This window comes from Nestor notabilis, unplaced genomic scaffold (assembly GCF_000696875.1).
Source record: "Nestor notabilis isolate BGI_N333 unplaced genomic scaffold, ASM69687v1 scaffold26855, whole genome shotgun sequence".
NCBI lineage: Eukaryota > Metazoa > Chordata > Aves > Psittaciformes > Psittacidae > Nestor > Nestor notabilis.
In genome coordinates this window covers 1-26,644 of record NW_009930203.1, presented here as the reverse complement: position 1 = coordinate 26,644, position 26,644 = coordinate 1, and the positions used below count along the sequence as shown (strand labels likewise).

General features: G+C 34.8%; 1 protein-coding gene across 1 annotated transcript in view; it reads right to left on the bottom strand.

The window, feature by feature from the left end:
- DIAPH3 (diaphanous-related formin 3) overlaps positions 1–26,581 on the bottom strand; it is a gene marked incomplete at both ends in the record, with an annotated part of 42,874 nt that extends 16,293 nt beyond the window's left edge. Inside the window, 7 exons of the mRNA XM_010015306.1 lie at positions 22,286–22,400; positions 22,942–23,280; positions 24,040–24,144; positions 24,741–24,805; positions 24,940–25,058; positions 26,195–26,311; positions 26,463–26,581. Of these exons, the coding sequence (XP_010013608.1) occupies positions 22,286–22,400; positions 22,942–23,280; positions 24,040–24,144; positions 24,741–24,805; positions 24,940–25,058; positions 26,195–26,311; positions 26,463–26,581 (979 nt within the window). The remainder of the gene's footprint in view (positions 1–22,285; positions 22,401–22,941; positions 23,281–24,039; positions 24,145–24,740; positions 24,806–24,939; positions 25,059–26,194; positions 26,312–26,462) is intronic.
- Positions 26,582–26,644: the final 63 nt, after the last annotated feature.

The window sequence follows — 26,644 nt, the reverse complement described above, 5'->3', positions numbered from 1 at the left end:
CAAAAAAGACAATTTATACTAGTTATTGTATAAAATTCATTTACATCACAGAACACGTACTTACAAAAGCATACTATATAGTGCAATTCTTTTGCTGAACACTGATTTTTCAAAGGGTACTCTATGGGTTCTAATGTTATTTTTAATTCTTTTATTAACCTCTGATCTCAACTTCAAACAATTCAAGATCTTTCCAGCAGGGAAACGCTGGATCAGGCTTTCAATCTAATTCATCAAGTGACTGCATAAAAGAACAGGACATAACAGCAAAAGAGACAGGGGAGTGAAAGGATAGGAATGAATGATCTGACATAAGAGGCACAAAAACCTTACTAAGCTATCACTGTCACCTCATAGAACTGCCAGTGCCTCACATACCAAAAAGGCAAGGGCAGCACTAGCCTAACAAAGGACTGATCATTAATTTGTGGGAAGAAACAGCAGTATATGGGACTCCAAACCAGAAGGGCAGAGGGGAGAGAACAGCAAACTAGGATCACTACGGAGGTGCTGGCATATCCTGAATGAAACTTAATGAGGAAGCCACAGTTAGGTGAAGACTGCCAAGTTACACAGACAGTGGGAGACCAAGCACATAGAATCATTAAAATCATTTAGGTTGGAAAAGACCCTTAAGATCATCAAGTACAGCTGTTAACCCAGCACAGCCAAGTCCACCACTAAACCATGCCCCCAAGCACCACATCTAAAAGTCTTCTAAATACCTCCAGGGATGAGGACTCCACCACTTCCCTTGGAAGCCTGTTCCAGTGCTTGACCAACCCTTGTAGTAAAGACATTTTTCCTAATATCTCATTTAAACCTCCCCTGGCACAACTTGAGGCCATTTCTTCTGATCCTATCACTGGTTACTTTAGAGAAGAGGCCAATCCTCACCTCACTTCAACCTCCTTAACACATCAGAGATAATAAACAGCACTTCCTCACACCAGTTCCTGAAGTACCTCAAAGCACCTGCAGTAGGCCTTGAGGTCCAGATGGGTCACTTCTACCAACCTAAAACATCAGACACCAGTACATAACCAGGCAGTGCAATATCTCTAGATGTCCAAGATGATGGCATTATGCTGAATGGCAGGCAACCTGAAAGTAGCAGGGGACTTGAAGGTCAAATGCCTGTGTTTGAATTGTCAGAGCAAGATTATTCACTCATTGTTACAACCCCCAGAAGCTGGGAAACACAAATGACAAGCCAATAAGTAGCCAAATCACTGCAATCTGCAACCCAAACTCTTCCTCCTGTACTAGTGCTGCACCTGCTGCTCCTAAACATTTACCTTATGTGGTATATGGGAACAGGGGAGAGAAGATGAAGGAAAGCAAGTCTATCCCTCACTTGTACATTTTCACAACAGTAATACTAACTACAGTGTCATCTAATGAATGTAAAACAGGAACTCATGGCCCACAGTCCAGGTCATTGCTGTATGAAAGCACAACATATACATTTTTCATATTTTTGTTAAGTCTACCTTCAAAATACTGAGCTGTTTTCCTTAAAGATGCATTTTCAAGATAAGTGTGCCTGAACCTCTCAGATCTAGTTGATTGGAACCAATCTGCAGTTTAAATTTATTCATGACTAGTTCATACCGATTTCTCTTGGTTTAAACAGTTCCTTTCCCTTCCTAATGCTCTTCTAAAAGAGTAAGAAAACAGCACTACAATGTGATCTCGGCTTTTTCTTAATTAAAGATTTCAAATCCATTTAATCTCTTCACCTGATGATACCAGCAGCTTCTATGCATCTGTGATTTAATCTGACTTGAGTCTGGGACAGTAGAACTGAAAGTCACATTAAAAAGCATGACTTCTAAACATATTAATGACAATGCTTCCCTACTGGAAACAATTCTGTGAAATCCAGGATTTGTTCTGCTCTTCATTCCTTACCTTTTTTCTTTTTTTTAAACAACTGATACATACATATACATAAATTCAAGTAAAAATCACAGATTCTAGTGCTAACCTGAAGTTTGTACTCACATTTAAATCTTGGGCATAAGCACCTTTTAATTCAGGCTCTGCTACCCTGACCACAGGGAAAGGCAAGTGCTATGCTATGCTCTTAAACAACATCAATTTAAATGGGCTAGAGAAGTGTTAATTTATTTCAGACAGCTTCTTTCTCAGCTGATTGATCACCATGTTTTTTGCTCACATGCACTCACACCCTGCATTCTCAAACACCACTGGTGCTCTGCCACTTTGTAAGTAGTCTGTCAGCTACTACAGATGTCCACAGTAAAGTATTAGAGATGGATGCTAGCAAGACTACACAAAGATATTAAGAAATATTTTAATGACTGCTACAGAACTTTAAAACAAAAGTTACCAGTTGCTCTTCCTATCTGGCTCTGTGCATTCACCTAACCCCCTACCCCCTACTTCCTCCCAACATCAGACACAGACACTGTGGACTACGTAGTATGGTGTTAAATACCAGATAGGCAAATACAGTAACATTTAGCAATCTTAACAAGGAATTGAACATATTGAAATTTCTTCATGTTGCAAAAGTTCTGTTTAAATACAGACAAGTATTTATATAAGACTTTTATAAAAGTCTTATGGTTCTTATTCTATAGATCATATATGTAGTATAAATACCTTGAGATGGCTTGAAAAGCACTTAACTAGAACAAAATCTTTCAGATTTGAGGGACTTAAAAGTAACAGCAAAATTTGCCAATCGTACAAAGCTACTTGGCTTTGTTCCCTAATATATGTTTCTACTACTCATCCAGCTTATTACCTGTGACATCCTAACCTCCTTCAAACTTGAGAATGACTCCAAACTCTGCCATCACAAAATTCAGCCTTCTCCTAATACATCAAACTATCATTGAGACTATTTAATACTTATTCCCAAACTTGATCCTTCAGAAAGTTTACTAATAGCCTCATAGTACAACACATCCTTTGATACACCACACGTCCTCTTGAACCTATCTGTTTTACAAGTCTGCAGCTGATCTCACTTTCCATTAATACTGACACATTGGCAATCCTACTGCAGTCATAAGGTTAAATCTATCACATTTACTTTGCTTAGAAAAATCATCATCTTCTCAAAAGGAATCCAATTTTATCAACTCTCTGGCATAATTTACTTTTCATATGCTGAGTCTGACACACATCCTTAAAAATCTACCTCTATGTTTGAGTATAATTTTGTAGAGAAACTCTTCAGTATTTCTGCATATCATTGATATTGGACTAACAAATCCATAACACAAGCCCCTCTCCTCTGTGATTTTTGAAATTAACTTACAGAAAACATACTAACACATCAAAAGAAAAAAATAAAACCCCCTTGCTACAACCATTAAATAATACATTATTCCCTTGCAATCATCAGTAAAAGTTATATACAGTATTCCTAATAGAAGTAATGACATGGATTGATATAATTGAATAAAGAGAAAAAACAATAATGCTCTATATAATAAGTTAAAGTCAAGGTCCTTATGTGCACAAGCAACCCAAGTATTAGCCTGAAACAAAATATGGCTTCAGCCGACATTTTTCATTCCTAAATCAACAGCTGTCAATCAGCACATTTGTTTATGTGGTCTCATTAGAGTACATTACCTCAATCTCAACAGTCACAGTAAAGAATGTGGAGAGAATAACTGTACCTACTTAACCAGCACTCATGCACCCTCATTAATTTTTTTTATCTCACTTTCAAGCATGACATGGCTCATACCAGGACAATAACTTGCTGATAATTGTTTGAGACAACAGCTGGACAGGAACAGTGCAGAGGTGAACATTCTTATAGATTATAGGGCGTCTCAGTGAATTACAATTAGTTTAAAAAGTCACCTGTCCTGTCCAGCAGCTTTGAAAAGACATTTCATTAGCAACTAAAGAAATCCTAGCATATTTTCAGCTTTAATGACCCAACTGCACTGTATTTTTAAGATAAAATTTCTCCATATCTTATGACAAATACTGAAATGGGTGAGCATGCAGCTCAGTAGGTGTAATATTTATGAAAATGACATGTGATACAGAGTGAAGCTTAGCTTGCCATTCATTATCATCTAATTAAAATGATAATAAAATAAGAATTATTTAAACAGCACCCAAATTACAAACCATCTTTACAAAACTTTTTGACTCCTTTGAAAGAAAAAGTGTCATACCCAGGAATATAACAAAAAATAAAAAAAAACCAAGTACACAATGCTAAACAAGCCACAGAGAATTGTATAATTGCATTCCATAACAAGCTAAAGGAAGATAGACCTCTCAGTTTTCTTAATATTGTTTCTTCTCTGGAGTAAGGAATAAAGCTACCCCACAATCTTCTGGTCTCCCCGGAACTCCAAATACAATTTGCTGTAATTAGAAAAGGAAATACCTGTGGAAAATCCAACATGTATTTGCCTCTCTCGGGTAAAATACTATACCCACCTATCTTGTCTAGCCACTTAAAAAACTAAGCCTTTCTTTCTGAAAAAGAAAACAGGGAGCTGCTGCCTTTTCAAACTTATTCAAGCAGCTGGATCCAAAATGCCTTTTGCCCAGTCAACCTGAACAGAAACATGGCTGTGTTTGCACTGCCCTGTAAGAGGAAGGAGGGAAGCTCTACAGCAGTTCCCACTTCAAAGTAGAGCCTTCAATTTTTTATGACTACTATGAAACAGTTCACACTAACATAGTATATAACTAGGACTGCACTGTATTAGATACTGAAAAAAATGTAAAAATTACTTCCAAAGCTTTTCAGTTCTTTTAGCTGTATTTCTTCCCATAAAGCTTCAAGTACTTGATATAGCTACTAGGTGATGAGTCAAAAAGATAGACTAATGTTTCAGAAGTTAGGTCCCCAAATACTGGGGAGATTGTGCCACTGCAATTTCCAAAATGAGCTAGATTTAGTATCATCTCAAACCAGACACAGAGAAGGAAAGATTTTCTACACTATCCACTGAAAAAACAGGACATTAAGACTAGAAATCCACAAGCTTATTCTAGAATCTTTTTGTTGTTGTGATTGTTCACCATCATTATCAACATAATTCATTCATTAATAAGTGGCTGGGACATGCACTTTACACCTACGATTTGCCTTACTATCAATCTACTTTTTCAGTTTGAATGAGATCTAGAATATACTGAGTCTTAACATGATAATTCTACTTTCTAAAGCTATCTCACCATAAAAATAGTCACCACAGTTCTCTTCTTGCATCTACTTTCTGAAAATGGATGCAAGCACATAAGGTACAAATAATAAACAACATTGTGGCTGTTCAACGTTTAAAAATATTCTCTTCTTTTTCATCCACTTAATTTCAAATCGACACATATAGTGGCAGTCACTATTTATGCTTTTGTCAATGGATATTCAAAGCTTTTAGTGTAAATGTAAACAACAAGACAACTATACTTCTAGAATCATAGAATGGTTGTAGTTGGAAAGGACCTTAAGATCATCTAGTTCCAATCCCCCTGCCATGGGCAGGGACACCTCGCACTAGACCATGTCGCCCAAGGCTCTGTCCAGCCTGGTCTTGAACACCGCCAGGGATGGAGCGTTCACAACTTCCTTGGGCAACCCATTCCAGTGCCTCACCACCCTCACTGTAAAGAACTTCTTCCTTTCTAATCTAAACTTCCCCTGAAAAAAAACCAAAAAAACACCTTTTTCATGCATTAAAGAATTCTACAAAATATTATCTTATAATTTTATTCTGAGATAATAGCCTTTTCTGAGAAGAACCGACACTTTTTTGATTAATAATGACATTGCTTCGTTTGAAAGTATAAAGGTAGTATTTCTCTAATTCTCTGCAGGTATATTTAAAGTCACAAGTTAATTATAATAGAAAACACATTTTAGAAAAACTGTTGCTGTTGTAGACCGTAAAAAAAAAAAGTAATAATAAAAAAAAAATCTATACCTAAAGCTGCACAGCCATTACTTTCAACATGTACTAAAGATTTGATTTTTAAGGAAATACTTGAAACAGCTCTAGAATTACATTTCTAAACACGAAGAGGGAAAAAAAGGAAAAAAAATTCTTAGCTTGATAGTCTCTAAAACCACAGCATACATATCTATATATGAAAAAAGCAGAGGTTACAAGGTTTACAGAGAAGCATGAATTAGTAAGTTATTCAATAAGATGTTAAGATCTGTTTCTAGTGAGAATGTAAGATGAGTAAAGTTTGGAATCTTTTTTTAAATATACAAAGGTCACAGTAATATACGACATAATACAGGCTGAAAAAAGATCCAAGAATCTGGTTGCTATGGTGAAGACAGGAGGAAGCAGAAAGTCAAAACGGCATGCATAAATAGTTAGAAAAAGTATTTGGATACAGAACAAAAGATGTGATGCAAGAACACAACATGAGATATTAAATTGATTTCACATAATATATATGAAATTAAAGAATAATGGATACAAAGACAGAAACATATATTGAAAAGCTTACTGAAAAACCTAAAGTTGTGTAGAGCCAGACATTTAACTGACCATCACCATTAGAAAATGACAGTGCAAACTGTAATTCCTGATCTTCATAGAGTTTTTGTTAGGAGAGTCATCTTGTTGACGAGAAAAGGACTGCTTACATAAAATTAAAAAAAATAATAAATCATACTACATGGATATGACACAATCACTAGTCAATAACATAGTAAATGAGGTTTAAAATAAGCTAGAATTAAGAAAAGAAAGATAACAATAAAAGTTACGATTATAATAGCCCCAATTTAGTAACTATACAAGTACTGAGATTTATTCTGGCACCTTGAATGTGATTTCATAAACCATAAATTTTGCTTCAGGAAATTTCCCCTCCTTTTCCCCAGTATAAACTGAAAATAGCAATAAGAGAAAAATGCAAACATGACTTAGGAAAATTAAAAGCAAACAAAAGTTTGGTTTGCTCTAATAAGCAAATGTTCATATTTCACATATCTACCCTGCCTAAAGGAAAGCTATATTCTACCTTAATCTACACTGTTTAGCACTGTGGAAGTAGAAATCATACAACCTGCAGAATAAGCAGCTTACTGATTTAGACCTGAAAGTCTCTTGAATGTCCAAGAAAAAGGACAGTATCTTTTCTCTCTGAAACCCACATTTTATTTGCATGCATGTACAGTTTTCTGAGAAAAATCTCTATGAAGGAACTTGATCTAGCATACGAAGCTTAATACATATGTAGCAATCATTGCAGGTAAATTCCCAGTTGCAAAAGGAAACTTTACACATGATAAAAATATGTCAAAATTGTTTGAGAAAAAGGTGAACAAGCAGAATATTTACTCACTGAAAGGGGCATTAATGTATCTTTCAAACTAGCTGGAAAGCAACAAATTAATTCATTTTTAGAAGTAAATAAATCTTAATGAAACTCAAATCTCAAGTGCACAGTGGAGTACTTGTGTGATAAACAAGTTATACAGCTCTATAACTAAAATCAGTGTCAATCCAGGTCATACAAAATCCCCATGTGGATTGAGTTGCCAAACTTAATAAATAAATGCAGGTATTACCAACAGCACCAACTGGTGGATAGGTGACTATAAACAATATAGTCCACATTCTGTGGAAAGAAGTTAATTAAGAATAAAGAACTGCCTTGCACAAGTCTGCATTGTAACTCCTCAATAAGCTAAATGAATAGCTTTACATATTTTGCAATGGCAATTTATTAACTATCATGAATACTAGGCTTTCAGTCATATACTGCATACAAAAAATAATTTTCTGACAACAGCTTGAGGACTTCTGACCAACCACTAGCAATTAGTTTCAGAGATGTTCCTTAAATTGAAGGGATCATTCACCCTATCCATTTTAATTTGTTATTTTAACAGTAAGCTAAATTTTTATCCCAAATTTCAGTACTCCTTTTTGAAATTACATACTGGTGCCTTTATGGTGAACCAGAGTCTCTATTCTCTTAAATTGCATAGCAACATTGTGTTCACACCAAAAACCAAATTGAATGAGGAAAGAAGAAAGATACTATTGAAAAGAAGAGGGGAGCTTGAGCTGATCTCAAACCATGGTCTTGACATCAAGGTAGGATCCAGCAGTAAAAATTAAAACAATCCCTATAACAATTCATACATTACAACAAAAGCTAAAAGGGAACAATAGACAAGTAATAAAAAGTCTAAACTGTTTATTTAGATATAAAAGTCAAGCACTAATCACAACACACAATATGTTCAGAAAACAAATTTTTGGTATCAGTAGCAACCAGAAAACCTCTTCCTGATCTAGCAGTTACTTATATATTAGCATTTAAGCAACTTAATTATTATTTAGCTACTTAAAACCATTTCGTAGTAATTATCACTTTAATTACTATTCAGGCAGTTACTGGGAGAAGAGGGCTGGGAGTATTACTTTCAAGTATTTAACATCTTTTGCTAAATGCTGTAAAGATAGATATACACTCCAGAAGGACCTGTATTTCAAAACCCAGAAGAACAGGTCCGTGATCTAATATACAGAATGAATTCCAGGTTTGATTTTTCACACCCCAAAAACATATCACAACTTTTGGGCCTAGCATAAACACCAGTATTATACTCTTAACCCAGTCTTCTGAACATGTTCAGAACTAAGCAATCAGTTTTGCATGACCAAAACTGTCTTAAGACTTCAAAAGTATGTTGAATCTCAGTAGAAAACAAGAATGTAATTTCATCACCCAAATCTCATTTCCTATCTTGACCTCCTCACTCTACCTGCTGTGTTGAGTAATATTGCCAAAAACATTTAAGTAGCCAAATGTTTTTATAATTAGATGCCAGTTCATACAATTTAGGCTGACTTAAGCTTGTAAACACTGGAAATTTATCATAAGGATCTTCTGTCTTAATTTTTCCTAGAATGTCCGATAAATGATTTCAACTTACTTCCAAAGTACATCTTCAAATAATGTTAGAAAACTAACTAGTATAAAAGATTAAATTTTCCATAGGGCAAGGGAAGGCATGTTTCGTTGGGTGGAGGGGGAGGTGGTGTTTGTTTTGTTATCCTTGGGGGATTAGAGTGTTAAACTGCTCAGGAAAGGTAGGTATTACCATGAGCCTTCAATAGGCCAAGAGATCTGACTGACCTCATAAACTCAAGCTGGAAACAACTGGATTTACCAACATATTCTGGTTTAGGAAGTTTTGAGTTAACATACTATAGTTTACATCAAATTCTAGGAACACTTTAGACATTTAAAGGTTGCTTAGTCCATTAGCAGTGGTTGAAAGAGGACATTAGGAATACTTAATGAAATTTTAGATGTTTCAATGCATTGCATGTCAAGATTACACTATTATAGGGTATACTATCTAAGCACATGAGTTATACATTTAAGAATCTATGTACTCATCATATTAAACACTAAACTCTCAGTCTCAAGCCATAATGAGACTGCAAGTAAAGGTAAATGGAGCATACCTTCATTTAGATTATATGCTTTAATACACCCTGTAATAAGCCAATTATTCAATGCTGTTCAGAAGACTGCCCATTTTAACTGTGGATTTCGGACAAGTCTAATATAGAAAAACTTAATAAAAAGTACTGACGAAAACATACAAATTGAGTCAATAATAGCTTAATAGACATTCTGTAAGATCATAAAAATTAAATAAACTTCTACTTCTTTTGAAGAAAGCCTTGAAAGAGAAGTAAACTAACAAAGCAAAAAGAAAGTATCATCTAGTAACCGTAGCTCCAAGTTCAATTATCAGAAAACCATTAAACTACAAAGCAGCAAAATTTCTGTCTTCATAATATAATCACAAAAGTGTCTAAAAGTATGAGGAAATTTCATCACATACCCCTAGACACCTGATTATTCAGGTACTAAACTGTTTTGCTTTCTTTGGGATACAGAGACTCCCATGCTCATTCAATAAGAGCTAGAGCTTCTTCTTGTTAAAGATTTATTAAATACCAGAAAACAATATTTTTCAATAGTAAAGTATAAGGGAAACAAGACATTAGAGCTCCCCTGATTGATTGATATTTATGCATTTATTAATAAAGTTCCAGCTTCTGTAAACCAATAAATAGGTAGCACCATAAATGTCTACAAATCACCTTAACCTTTTCCTCAGAACTGGAGACTATATTCGATCTGCAGCACAAGAACACATCAGTGTTCAGAACAATATTTCACAATTTGCACATTAAAAGCTTTTAATCACTACCATATAAAAAAAGTTACGTAAATCTAGTAACTCGGGTACATGGTTTCTAACCCACAAAAGAACTTTCTCCATTAATTCACAGCCTAAGTACCTAGAAACATTTAAATATACTCAAAGATTTATTATTCAATGTACTACTCTACATAAATAGCTAACAAAATGCTATAATTCTCTTGAAATAAAAATTTTCTGTTGAAAGATTTCCTTAATATAAAAGACATATAAAAAGAGATACAAACATGGATCAACTAGGAAGCTTGGTACTGGGTTGCAAGATGCCACTTGATAATTTCACTGACAATACAAACTTGCAAGAAATAGCATTGACCTTCCTTTTCAAAAAAGGTTTTCTAGTTGAAAGTATGCCTACATATCTTTCAATTACAGAACCACATCTCTTCAGCATTATTACAGAAGTACAATGGATGTTATTACCAAAGTAATTATATTTCTTAGAGTTTCCTCTCATCTTTCACCAAATCTGTAATACAGATCATTTACTGTACTATGAGACACTCTTGTGGTACATTAAGGAATGAAGTGATCAGTCAATCGTGAACAGAGAAAGAGATTCAAATCAAGAAAGCATCCACTGCAAGCAAGCTTTAAGATGCAGCATTTCAGAATATTATATTAAAAAGCAAGTGAGAGAGAACTGTACCGTTCATTCTCATTAAAACAGTTGTATCTGCATACTATTAGACAGAGACTAAACGACAGTGATGATGGAATTACAAGTGAATTCTCATATTTATTGGCTGGAGAACACATAAATACCACACCATACTATAAAACTGTAGCTTCACTGCAAATTATCTTCTCTTATGTTAAAAAAGGATAGGTATTTCTGCATTAAAAATAGATAATGGAAAATCTAACATACCTAGCAAAGCTGGCATATCAGACAATTTCTGTGAATATACTTTCAGGCTAAATATTAAAAGGCTTTCTAATTAGCATGCATTTAAAACTCTGCCCAGAAGATTTCTCATTCCTTTAGGAATTCAGGGAAACAAATTTTTTTATTGTTAAAGCTTCATGAATTCCTGTTCTTCAAAATCTATGCTATAATTTTGTGAGACTAAAGATGATGGAGATTGTTACAGAGATTCCGAATAATCAGTCCATTATGTAGATTCAGTTATTTTACAAAGAAAAATGTAATTTATGACATAACAATAGTAATAGTATTTCTTTACAATATGGTCACATATCTTTCTATTAGCCCCAATTTTTTTTAGACGCTGGGAAAGATAAGAAGGGAAAAATAAGTTTGCTTTGCATCAGTGTTAGACATTTCTGCATTGATTACATTAACATTTCTAAATGCTATAGAATAGGATTTTATCCCTCTCCTCCTGTTACATTTACATACGCATAATAGCTAACTACCTAGTCACTAGACCTCACTGACTTGAGGAATTAGTCTAATCTTATGTGTATCAAAATCACTTATTAGTTCTACTTGTAAACAGTAACAAAGTATTTGTTCTAACTAACCTGAATAAACACCCATCAGAAGCATCATGATAATGTAGATGTGGTTCTTGCAGCAGAATTACACTTTGCCTAAATCTATATGAATTCCCCCGTTCCCTCTCCCCTATCCCCCCGACTCCAGCTAAAGACTGGATACAAATATTTCCCTGAGTAAACAGAAAAATCCATCTGGTGATCAAAGAATAAGCCATATCTTCAGAGACTGGAGTCTCCTAAGTACCAAGAGCTACACAGGCATTCCAGAACAAACACTGACAGTGGTACAAATAAACAATTTTTTGTTATTATTTTTAAGGAAGTTAAGCATAATATGATTTTCCATTTCAACCTAAAGGTAGGCAGAACAAATCACAGTGTTTTCTTGACAAATCAGAAGCACAACAGCCTCTTGACACAAGACACACTTTGACCTTAATTTCTCTTACTCTCTTCATACTGGCTTATTTTGCCACAGTTGTTTCAGGAATGCTTTTATTTATCCCAAATATGCTCCATATTTTGAGCTTTGGTTCATACTCCCAAGTTCTCTCAGCAACAGTAATCTGGAGATCAGAATTGTCTGTTACCATTGCATATTGACATTCTGTTCTCAACCTATTTTGTTCAAGTAGTTCAGATTCTATTTATTATAAAGTATGCATCTGCACAGCACAGCTTAACTCACCATTCGACCCTACTTGCTCACTATGTCTTCCATTAATTTACCTGAATAAGGAGAACTCACAGGTGCGTTCTGAAAGTCAACTGGTAGCAGCAAATGGATTCTATCTTCCCCTTTTTCAAGTTTGACCAAGTCAAATCCTCTATTTATCACTACTGTTTCTCTTATATAGAGTATTAAAAGAAGAATTTAGTTCATGCTACTAGATTACTACTGACAATAAACTTTCTCTATTGGCTTTTTGCAGTTAGGATGATCTAACCCAGTTTAGTTTTAACTGTATCTATCCACGTTTGTTTCTCTTCACTGCAACATTATAGAGCCATTGAACTCCACATGCTAAGATTTCTCCTGCTGTGTGCAACTGAGCCTTGAATCCAATTTCTCTTCAGGGATTCCAGTTATATCTACCCTCCATTTTGTTAGCTTTGATAACAGCTTCCATTCAAATGAGCTTGCTGAACATTTAGTTGCTTCTTCCATCTTCCCACTGTTTCAAATAGATGACCCAGTACTTGGAGATCTTACACTGAAATGCCAGCAACAGAAAAGCAACATTCTGCTGCACATGTCAAGTATGTTGCAGCAAAATTTTAAGTGCCGCAAGGCACAGCGCCAATCAGGAAATTGCAAAGGTAAGCAGTCACCCTAAGTAGGCTCTATCTTATTACTCTTGCCAGCTACATGTATGCATTTACAATTTTAGAAAGAGGCACTGCTATATCAAAGTACAAGTCAGATTCTACAGCAGGACACATTTAGCCTTTGCAACTGTTAAGCTGAGTAATAGAGCGGATAAGGTTTCTAAGTTTCATTACTCACGTACTGTTAGACATAAGGCTTTAGAACTATCTTGTGAGTTCAGAAGAAAAGTAGAGCCCCAGTACTATGTAAAAATATAAAAAGTGAGGAAACAAAGCCATAAAACAGAAACACAAAGTTGTTAAAAGTTACAGAATATGTTGCCCACTGTCTTCATTCTCTTAATTTAAAAAAAACTGAAAGCCAACAAACTGATCCAGAAGAACGTATCTGAAAACACAGCTGTTTCAATGTAAATATTAACTGTTGTACCATAAATAATATCATCATGCAAACACATCCTGTCCTATTAAGAAAGTTTACAGAATGCTGAACTAGTTTATCTTCTATGTAAAAGAATATTTCAATAAAATTCCAATTTAACTCGCCCCCAAAAGAATCCTACTGTTTCAGTCCAACTAAGTTCTCTCCATTCTTACATAACCTTCAGAACCCGACTGCTACTAAGGGTGGTGGGGGTGGGGGAACCAATAATGGGATATTCACAGAATACACATCATTTATGATGATGTTTGTTTCATATAACGTATTGGAAGAGTCCCCTTAAAAAGTCTGTTAGGTAAGATATTTACAGAATAAAAGAATCTATTTAGAATGAAGAAACTGTATGAGAAATTCATCATTTAGAGATCACAGAGAACAGCAGCCTACAATGGAAGTCTGTTGCTCAAATGAAGTAATCAACTTACTGGTTTTTATATAAGACCCCACTTTAATTAAGAAAAAAAGTTACGTATTAGACAAGATCAGATCATATTTACACAGAGCTAGCAGGTAAAGAGGAACTTACCTTAGCGGGTAAGGCAAGAAGATATCTATAACCACTTTTCACATATGAACAAATTAAAATATTGTTCCAATAGAACCACATCAATTGCAAACAGAACCAAAGGCTCTGCCGAATATACTGCTATATACTGCCCGGCTTACCAGTGCCTACCTAAGTACTGCCTAACAGCTGCCTAACTGGAATTCACTGCTCCATTAACACATAATCTCCTTGTTTGAGAATTTGGGGGGTTCTTGTTTTTTAAAATGAATTGTCTTTGAAATTAATTTTCTCTGAATCAAGCCAGATTCAGAGAAAATTAGTTTCACCAAAAAAGTAAACGGCAGATTTTCTAAAGGACAAAAAGTAGTACTCATGGAAATCTAAATGCTAATAGTGTTCATGAACAGTGACTTTGAAGGTTTGCCAAATACGGTTTTTTAAACATTTCTTTTCTTGCATTTAAATTATTTTTCTCCACTCACCACGAAAAAAGGCTACAACAAAAGCACTGTTGTAATGAAGATTTCGTTACACTTAAATATGTTACCTTTAGTCAGATATAAATGCCTGTAACATTAGATTAGAAATTCTTCAAAAGCACATAGAGCATCATCATGTAACAATACTAAAAAGTAGGTAAAACCCATGAAAATAGGCTTGTAGTAGGTGTACAGAGCTTTACACCTTGTGTGTGATACAAACACCATCAAATTAATTCTCACAAGATCCTTGTTGGTATAAGGACAAATACATAAGTTGCTAAAGTGAGTTTTTTCCATTAAATAAACAAAATGATAATGACCTCTTTTTAACTTGCATTTTAAGTTCCAGACCTGGTTTTCCATTTCATTGGTGTTTACAGTTTAGGACTTATACTGAGCAGACTTTTTTCCCCCTCTCTGGATACAGGAAAATAATATCCGTTTCCTCTAAGATTGCACTTATTCACATTGTAAAAACATTCTCTACTAGAAATCAATAAAGAAACACTCTTGTTGCTTCTAAAACATCAAGCCCTTGAAGGCTTTTCCTACCACAGTGTTGTCAAATGAGAGTGAAATGCTTTTGTTAGCCTGCATATACTGTCATATTTTCAAACAAGAGTTCACTGCAGATTAATACTGTGTTTTGGGTAGAAATAAACTACCAAAAAAAAACCAAAAAATAACTGAAAGAAAAAGGTAAAGGTGAACTACTCGTCTAAGGCACTTCACTGAGGTGAAAAGAAAGAACTCAATCTGTTTTGAAGCTCACAGGAAATGTTAAATAGTCTGTGTGTAGAAGGTAAGAACCAATAACCTAATAACAACACATACTGCAACTCTGCCAAAACAAAAAACTTAAAGTTAAAATAAATTTAAGGTAAAATTAATACCTGTGCTTAGGTAGTTACTTGCAAGTACAATAACAAACTCTTCAGCAATACCCCTTCGCTATCTGACACAGCATTTCCTAACTGAAAATACAAGTTAAAGCATCCTTCCTAGCAACAAAAATTTTTCTATAACTATTTAGAAATTCTACTGGCAGACTGCCTCTTTTCTATAGTCCTACCTGAATAATGATCTGATGTTATGGATTATTCTAGTGTACTAAGATTACGGTACAAATGACACAGTCATTCAAAGATTTAATTCAAGGAAGAATTCATCCTAAGAAATTGCCAAATAAAAAAATTTTTTAGAAGTTATTCACATTTCACTTCTTTAAAGACATTTAACCATCTGAACAACTGAAGGTTTCTCTTATCTGTGATAGGACATTAAAAAAAAAAAAGTTACATTAATTTTACCCAAATTGGGTCCGTTTTGCCTGTGACAGTAATCAACAAATGATCTCGATGCGCAGGCTTTTCATTCTTATTACAGAGCATTTAGGTGGGCATCTGGCAGCCAGCCAAGCTCTACTCACCACGGAAGTACATTCATTCACTGATTCTTATATATATCAATCTGTACATAACAAATATACTTGACACAAATATCTAAATAAGATAAAAATCAGAGATCACTCTATCTGCTAAGAATAGAGGAAAGTAATGTATTTACCACCAATGCAACAGTGAATATATCATTCTTTCTCTCCAAGGAAACATGACACAATGAAATTGGAAGATACCATTGACACTTCAGTACTTTACAAAACTCACTGGTTGCTGTCCTTCGCAAATGCGTATAACTTACTCCTGCATTCTTCAAAAATAAACTTTTTTTCCTTCCTTCATTTTATATACATAAATCTTTTAGAATAGTTTTGGTTTAAAGGGTAGTTGGAGTGATACTGCAAAGCAGCCAAACTTGGACATGTAGCAGGCTTTACTTCTGCTTCTACACAGTTACATTAAAAAGACAACTTGAATTAGTGCTATAATATCAGAATTTACTAGACTACATTATTGGCAGTCTTATAGGTTTATCTGAAGCACAGTTTGGAGCAGCTTCTGTGTAAATCCTCCCCAGAGAAAGAAAGTATGAGGACACTGAGCTCCACCTAATCCTTCAGTTGGCTGACCACAAGTTCTATTGCACATGCTGGGCAGGTTGTGGTATGTCAAATGCAGCACTAATTTATGTTGGTGATTTGACCCTCTTGCTAGCATTTACTCTTTTCTAGTTTAAAATGTTTGAGAGTTGGTTGACACTGTAGCGGTTTAGGCCTTGATGTTCTTGCTTACAGGGTATACAGGGGAGAAAAAAAAAAAAAAGAAAAATATAGAGAGAACTGTATCGACCACTTCAAGGCAAGGGCCAGCAGAGATAGAATTCCCATACAAGTGCTTAATTTCTGAATAATCAAGTCTGGCAGGAGCTCTGGTGTGACGGGATCAGACACTGCCATCTCCAATAAGATTAGAATGAAAATCTGTCCCAGTTGGTTTAAAAAAAAAAAAAAAAAAGAAAAAGAAAAAAAAATCACAGTCTTTCTCTCTTGAGTTTACTAGATCAGCTCCCTTTGATATCCAGACACGAAAGAAGAGTAAATTTCTAATTTTCCATGCCATCTTCCATTAACTGCAGTTATCTGCATGTTGCTAAAAATAATGATGAATTTAGGAGTGGTTTCTTTTACGTTTGATCTGCAATTTCTAATCCTCATTTGGACTTTAATACTCAAACATTATTATGTAAAAAAATTGTTGGATCAAGTCAAATTACATTATTAATAGGACATCTATAAACACAGCACACCACTTACAAAACACGTATTTTAGAAAACTTTCTTATATTTTCAGTACATGAAACAAATTGTCACCTTGTATTTAAATGCTTTGAAAGATTTATTTTTGGTTAGAGGTCACTTTCTTGTACATTCCATACAGCCTTCCAAGTCTAGGCATCCCCTCTGGCAAACCACTTCAAGCACAGAACAGATGACTTCAGGTAACATGTAGCTGGTTCTCTCTGGAATTATCCTGAACACACATCTGACATTAAGCCTAACGACTATAGTCTCACTACATTAATTAGACTTACTCACAGAATTCCACCAACTTACTGATGTATCTTCTCCACATCAGTACTCTTCAAATTATCCCCAAAAACTAAGTTCATATATTATAGATGTTTCATTACTCTTCTCCCTTCTATAATTGACAAGACCAAGAATTTGCATATAAAAACTTCATTATTTCAGCATTGTGAGTCTTAAATACAGTAACTTGAAAGCACTCCAAGCAAATTGGTATTACTATATCCATGATTAAGAATCTAACAACTGCCCTACTTGGTCTGACCAGTGATCTCCCCAAGGCCAGCACTCTCTAGAAGAACTGCGGTAAGAGATGTTGCTTAAAAGGACACTATGCCAGCCTTATCACTACTCATTGCCCAAAAAAGGCATCTCATCTTCCTACAAATACATCCATTCCTATTATTTTGGACCCATTACCGCTAAATTTGTCTAATTTTCTTTGAACCTGTGGAACTTCTGAAGTTCTTACCAAGTGGTCCCACCAATTGCCCAGCTAAAGTCATTTTCAAAAGATTAAATAAGCTTTTCAGTATCAGCTGAAGGATCTTTTGCATCCTGAAAGACTATGTGAATAATGTCCTGTTTACATTTATCTAGCTACATTTAATGAGTTTTCCTGTTATCTTCATTTGGCCAAGTTTTCACATTTTTAGCACTATCCTTTTCCTTATAATACTGTCTTTTTAACCTTCCCACCAACTCAGAATAATTTTTTTTACCCCATAGCCTCAGTTAAGCTTTTTCTGAATTATAGTACAAAGTTTACTCAAATCTTTAAGATGGCATTATCAGAATAGCCTCTGGGTTGTTAGATGGCATGGATATCTTGCTTGCTTGGTAGTTCCCTATCCTGAATTTGAATGCATGTATAACAGATTGACTTGGATAGTTCTCTCCTGGTACAAAATTAAGATAGTGATCATCCTCTCCTTCTCTCCCACTTCAGCCTCCTAGGTCCAGTGCATGGCTCAAGCCCACTCCCAGAACAGTTCCTTCTCACACTGGATACAGGATTATTTGAAACAGTCATTTGTTGCATCCAAAGCTTTTATCTTCTTATAACATCCTGATGAGGAATCGATTTAACCTATATGTGGGTAGTTTAATCTCTTACTTTATCGCCACAAAATCTGCAGCTTCTCTAATCTAATTTAATATTTTCTCATCACAATCATCATCTGATCCAAAAGCTATTAATGTACTATTATTTTATTAGTAGGAATTTCCATTCACAAGGTTTTGCATGGTATGCTGCTTTTCCCCCACCCACAAGATTTTCATGCTGCTACACTTCATGCTATCTCTTCTGAAAAGTGCCACTCCCCTGCCTGTATGTCTAATCATTCCAGCGAAGTTAGCAGCAGATTAACATCATACACCAGTGATTATTATCCTTCCATCAGGCTTCCAACATCTATTATAGAGTGGCTGTCATTCAAATATGAGCATTTTTGTTTGTTCATCTTATCTTTCAGGCTTCAGATAAAAGTACATGTAAGGTTTGCTCCAGCTCTGCTTTTCAGTATTTCACATACCAGTTAACTTTAAGTCATATATTCAGTTTAATGCTTTCAAAGAATTACAGTAAGAGACTCCTCTGATACCACTGTTGCCAAAAAGGCTTTTCACAGATTTTCTTCATTGATCTGCAACCACGAGTATAATCTTGATAAATCTCAAACGCTTGATATTTCTTATTATTTCTCTTTCAATTCTCTAACCTACCTTCATATCAATCCTTCTTTTTGCCTTTAAAAAGAAAAGTTATCAGAAAAACAAATATCATTCATGCAAACCACTCACATTCGTCACGTTATTTTCAGAACTTCTCAATTACTCTCTTTTTCTTCTTCCCCCTGCCAGCCAGGGAGAGAGTCATGGAGCACACTTCTACATTGTCTTTAAGGCAGTAATTTTACCACCTACTTTTATTCTTTCAGCTGCTGACACAAAGCTAATTATTTGAGGTTTCGGGAATCTTTTGTTTGTTGCTTAGGGCATCCCACAATAAACTCTCATGTTTTCTTACATACATTTTAAATGTATGTTCATGTTTCAGTCACAATTAAATCTTTTTAAGTATTCGTACTGCAAATATTCCATCCACACACTGACTCGTATTTCCAGACTCCAAGCTAATATTCTTCTCCCACATTCCCTGCATACCAGTAGATCTATATGGTTTCAAGACAAACAAGTTGGTTTTCCATTATTCCCTTGCCTACTTCTGTCATGTATATAATCTTAGATTTCTTCAAGATTACAAATTTATTCTGACATAAGAATGCTGAGTCAAGAAGTAAATTACACTTTGTCTTTACTAAGTTGCTACGAGAATACCATTAGCAACTAATGCTTTTATACTTCTCATTATTCCAGCTCAAAATTTAAATTTTTGTGAAACACACTACTTTCACAAAAGGTTCAATGTCTGCAGAGCGGCAAAACCAGCTTTCTAACAATAGAATAACGAAGACAAGACACCCTATATACCACCCATAGCCTTCATGGATTCATCATTACCACCATCGCAATCATTATTTTTATTAAACAAGCAGCACATGACTCCGTAACATCTTCTGTTATTTCAATTCCTTCAATACCCATTCAGAATCAACATCATTTATAGCTTCTATACAAACATCTGCTAAAGCTTCAAATCTATACTGTTCTATATTCCTTTTTCTAGTTGAAATTCCTCAATGGATTGTTTACATAGACATAAGACTTCCTCTTTGGATTAACACTGAAATACTTTTGGCAAATGAGCTGACAAAATTCACCAACTGAACATTTGAGTATTTCAATCTGATTTTGCTTAATCAGAAAAAAATTCATTTAAAGCATTATTGAACATTCTGGTATCTGCTTCCACAGCTAGATACCTCTTCTTACACAACGACTTCAGTGAAAAGAGTGCATAAGCAGACCCTTCAACAGACTGAAAACCTGCTCATTCTTTGAATGCTGTCATTTGGCTACAGAATCATTTTTAACTTTTTGCCTTTCTGGTTTTAGAGACAAAGCTTTAGAAACAGTCAAGGACTGTTCCCAGATTGAGTCTAGTGAATAGCTAGCTGATTCTATTTCAGAAAGCATGGTGTTAATTCTCTCCAAGACCAAGATGTGAAGAAAAATAGATGTCTCCAATTTCTTTGGCAAATTTTGTTATAATCAGTAAGTTATGTATAAGCTACAAACAAGCATCTCGAACCCCCATGGTCATGAGAACAAACATAGTTACTTCGCTGTCCTTCATACTAGAATTCATGCTGTTAATAAGAGACACTGAGATGCCTGGTGCTATTTGTATTTCTGCAAATTTTTGTAAGTCACTCTTGAAAACAAATTGCCATCCATGTTGCCCTTTAGACACCTACTTGCTGTTCTAAATAAAGTCTTTAGTGTCTCTACTTCCTTTGAAAATTAAGATGATGGCACACTTATATCACCCATGTGAGATAAGAGAGATTTCAAAACATAAAATATTAAGCAGTAAGCTCCACCCGTAAGGAAGAAAAAGAAGTGAATTTGTCCCTGCAGGCAATAACCTTTTAATCACGCACACCCCACCCCACTTGGTGTAAGAGTATACCTCATTGATATTTCAACTGTAGATAAGTGTCTTCTATAAGGTGTTGTCAAAACAGTGTATTCAGTACATTCAGTTCAACTTTGAAGGAATGTTAATCTTGTTAACTTTAATGTTCTCTCTGTCTGTGGAGATTCACAATTCTCCTCTGAGCCATTAACACGTTTGGCATGAACACCATCTTGTCTCTCAAATTTTACTATTTAATTACACATTGGAAACACTATTTCCTCCAATGGCTTTTAAACCTTCCAACCTATTAATTCAAGGAACATTCTTGGTAATTCTCCCAATATTAATAAGGCACCACAATTATCTTTTAGACCTATTCTAACAGATCTAAGCAAAAATGTCTGTGGTGTGGGAGGTTTTCTTGCCTTTTTATCTTCGTACAACATTCTTAAGTATCAACAGTAATAAAGTGTAGTACTCAACTCAGTAGAAATACTCTTAGAGCATAAAAAGCCTGCTTTGACAAAAGCAGAATAAAGTTCTTGGTTATGGTTAAAAAATAAAAAAAAAAAAAAAAAAAAAAAAAAAAAAAAGGAATAATACACACCAAAGCATACCAAAAAGAATGGAGAAAGTTGAGAATTCCATGCACTTGATTAAATAAAAATATAAAATTGACATTTGTAATACAAACTGACAACATAATGCCTCTTCAATTTGAAAAGGACTTAATCATTACACCTCTTTGGCTGACCCAAAGTACTAAGTGTCCAGTACCAATCAAAGGGGAGGAAGAAGTGTCAAGACAAACAGTGGAAATACAAGCATTTTATGTATGAGGCAGAATAACCTAAACTACTAGCAAGATGACTTACTTTCAGAATGAGAGAAAAGGTTTAAAGCCAGGAATACTTCCACATATTTTGCTCTACCACAAAGCTTTGAAAGCTGAAGAAACTAAACAGAGATCTATGTTGTTACAGACTTATCAGAAAATAAAAGATTTCAAAGCCTCTCCTCCTTCATGGACACAGAATACATCAATTAACATATGTATTCTGAGGATAAACAAGGTTTTCCTTCTAGGTCACACCGTTTCTGTCACTCTTTAAGTGAAATAGTTCAGTATTACTGCTTTAAGCAGTCTAGGATTTTTCAAATTATTTTCTTCACATATTCCACTTAAAATCCACAAAATTAGTGTCATATTCTGATTTTTTTCATATACATATTTAAGCCCCAAGAATTTTAAAGATAGCTCTAAAAGCTGAAAATTAAAAGCAATCAACTGCTTACCCCTTTTTTGACAACAAAATGTGAGCTCCAATTTGCAAAGCATATCAGCATTCTCATACTTGTCCTCTTCTGCTTTAACCCAAAAACAGGATTCTGTCATTTCCTGAGGCCTGATCTACGATCAAGAGGTGAAACAAAATTTTATTAATTATTTGGATACTATGCAAAGACTGCTCTGTAGAGTCTAAAGCAAACTAAATACCCAAGAGCTCCATAAAACACATTCAATTTACATAAATATGTTCACACTAAGGACAAATGGAGAGACCTGCAATGCCTCTTTCCACAGGCCAGACTGGATAGATGCAAGACACTTTTTTGGAAACTGTATAGCTATTCATACAGTGCAGTGACTTGTCCCATGTAAACACTTTACTAAAACAGAAGTAGGATCCAGCAAGCATACTGGTACCAAAGTTGTATTATTCTAGACCAGAACTGACTCTTCCAAGCATCTCAGAACGTCACGTATACTTGGCCCAGATGATTCAGGAGTCAATGCAACACAGTTTTCAGAAAATAATGAAAACTAAAGGCAGTAAATATTCATACCTTGTCTAATTTAACTAAAATTACAATTGGTCTATATAAACTTTACTCCTGACAATCTATTTACCCTGAGGTCTATGTAAAGGTTTTATATCAATCAGTACTACCTTGGACCAGTTGAGTCTTTTCATGGTAACCTCAGGTCTGAATTCTTTTTTAGGCTTCATTCCAAATGGCAAAGTACATGAAGGTGGAGACCACTGTGCTCCTGGCAGGCCTGGGAGAGGTGGTGGTAGAGGACCACCACCACCAGCCAGAGGAACTCCCAAGCCATTCAAAAGTGGTGGAGGAGGAGGGGGAGGCGGTGGTGGTGGAATTGCACCATTAGAAGGCAGTGGTGGAGGAGGCGGTGGCGGTGGAATTTGATGTGGTCCTGCAGCTTCCAGTGGAACAACAGATGCATCTCCACGTGTTGATGGTAGAAAACCAGGTGGCAAGGAGCCATACTGATAAAGAAAATATTCTTATTCAGCTTCACATCTTTATCAACAAAATGCCATAATAATCACAGTTTATAGATTAAATCCAGCAAGCCAGTTGAAAGTCAGTACCATTTTTTCTTTCACAGAACTACCAAATATAAATTATAAGGAGGCAAATTTGCTTTTGATTTCATAATCTGAATTCTCAATAGATGTTTTCCAATATTGGAAACTGCAGGAGTTATAAGTTAACTCAAGTATTACTCTCAAAAACCTGCACTGTTCCTCTCCATCTCATTTTAAAATCTCTATTTATGCTTGAAAATTGAAAAATTATCAGGAATAGTTCTTATCCAGCCACAGGTTATTTCTTTCACTGCTGGATATCCATAGTATGGCTTCAGCAAAGCAAACTGTGTAATGAATAATTTCCTGTGGAGGGATAAAGATCATAGTGATGAATGCTAATCAAAAAGTGTAAGACTTATTACCCTATGTGGTTAATTACTTTGCAAATACATGACACCAAAAGCAAAACCCAAATGAAACATAAGAAACTAGTTTAATTAACAGAACATAGGCACAAAAAAGATCATCTGAGAACTCAAACAGCTAATTACTGCCACACCACAATACTTAGCGTAAAACAGAAATAAAGGAAACAGTCAATAACAATGATTCTTTGAAAAAACCCTCAACTGGACTATTATAATCTGCAAAAGATGCAAAATGAAGCCCCTTCCAAAATCAATACTTCATACACTCATTTAAACTGTCTTATACCTGTGACTTAAAAGCTTGCAATTCTGCTTCAAGTTCACTGATTCGTTCTTCTTTTTTTTGCAGTAGGGCCTGAGTCTCCTGATGAACTACAAAATCTTTTTCAAACTAAGGAAAAAAAAAAAAAAAGTTGTTACTACGAGTCAGTCTTGTGTAGTTCCTTTAGATTCCAACATTTCCTTTTGTGTTTATTAAAACTCGCTTGTTAACAATACTACGGACACATACAACATTATCTGTTATTCTAACTTCCATGTATCCAGTAAGTGGATGTACCACCTCTATTACCACTACAAGTCTTTACTATAAGAAATGGCATAAAGAAGTATTGCATTTAAACTAGAGGCAAAGTAGCTTAAAAAAATTGATGTATAGTAATACAGTCCATAGATACAAATGAGTTAATTCTTATTCTCCCACACTTTATCTTGTTGAAGAAACTGATAACAGTTCAAATCAAGTATTCAGTTGATTTTTGAGATCTGTACTTGAAACCTTCAAATAAATAGTAAAAATACTCAATCTTTTCTTAAGCACCTTTCTTTGCTTCCCAGTCCACAAGAAACATCCAAATTCCCATGTAAACATAGAATTAATAGTAACTTGAAGTTTAAAACTATGCCATGTGCAGTTACAACATTCATGAAGCTATCAAGTAATCCCCAGTGTCCATCCTACGATCACAAAACTTGAAAATTACTTACTTTTCTAGAAAGTTCAGAAGCCCTCTCTTCACATTCTTCTAATCTTGCTTTATCTACACAAATATCTTGAAAAATAAACAAACACACTTGCACATATATGGGTAACACAAGATTCTTAATCACATGTACAACTTGAACTTCGTTTTTTGAACATATAAAGAACTATGATACTGTAACAATATCTAAATATAGTACTTACCTATTAAGTGGCTGAAATTTATATCTAATCTTTTACGATATGTGAAGTCTGGGTCTGTTCCACTTCGATGTAACACTATCTGGGATACACACTCTTCAATTAATTTGAAATACTGTGGACTAAAGACACAGATGAGTTCTTTTACAGTATATTTACTTATAAACGTGTATTTAAAATCTTGTCTATGGATGCAGTAAGGACAAAAGACCTAGGCTGACCTACTTGCATAGAAGGGTAGGTGTAAACCCTAATTATAAGCTCTGCATCTCTCCCCTTATAGAAATACAGAAAGAAAGGACTCCCTCCTGCTTCCTTCCAGTAAAGAGAAGGCTTTTCCTTCAGATCGACCCCTTCTGGTTTTGTGAATTTTTAACTATGGATTCATTGCAGCCTTGTTTCAGTAAGAGGAATGAAACCATCTGCTAAAACTCTGGGGTGTATGACAGCTGTGTCACTTGCCTAGAACCTGAAAGGGTTGAATTCACAGCTTGCAGGTGGAAGAGGTCTAGCACAGGTGCACCCATGTCACACAAACAATCTTAACCTTTAAGAGTACACCTATGATAGACATTGCCTGAAATGCAAGGTTATATAGAATGCTGTGCAGAAAACAGATGGCTTTCCTTCTCTGTACGCTTCACATCTGGTTTCTCCAGAGTTTCCTCAAAAAGTATGTGAGCGTATTTTAGAAAGTATCTGGCAGCTTGAAATATCTCAGAGTTTCCTAACTATTTTCCTGTAATTTTTCTGATGAATTTTCCAAGAGACAGTAATGTGTTCACACTGACCTATAATGTATATTGAGAATACACAATTCCCAACCAAAAGTTACTCTAAATTAAGCATATATTAAGATTTCTAAGATATAAAGTGCACTTCTGTGCATACCTGGTTTTGACCTTTGACTCAAAGCCACCAGAAAATTACAATGCTACTGTCACAATTTATAGCCAATTAAGAGACCTGACCTGATCTCTTATACCTGCAGTCAACAAGATTCAGATCTCAACAAAAATAGTATTCTATATTTATATATGAAATTGTATCCTAAGCAGAAGAGACAAGAACATATAGATGGCATTCTTCAGAGCTGATACTTTGGAACATAAGTTCACATAGGAATAGTTAGGAACTACAATCTACACATTAAAAGACTAAGCTGTATTTATCTTTACATTTACAGAAGAAATCTTCTATTAATGGACTGAATGACAACAAAACCCATAATTAACATTTAACATAGTATTAACCATACCGTATAAAATAATCATTCCTTATCAGCAAAAGATGTTGGAGAATAGAAAGAAAATATCCTTCAGCGCTAGTGTCCTTAACTGTATTCCACACCATGTTGTAAACATCATTTACTTCAGTGAAAGTGTTAAGAAGAGTAACAGCAAGGAAAAAAAATATTTCACTCAAATACTGACTGATAACTTTTAATAACCAGAAATTATACCAGAAGAATGTCCTTTATACACGTAATTTTGTTCACGTTTCTTTTTCTGATATCAAAAGGATATTCTAGTTCAGATCTAATATCTTCTAAACGATGAGAGAATTCGATCATGTCTTCTTCCTTATGCTCATTGAACACTTTCAGCTGAATATCTAATGCTTCATTCTTTATACATTTCAATTGCTGCAAAGAAGAAATAGTAGGAAGGCTTGCAAAATTCGTATTTCCATATATATATATATATAA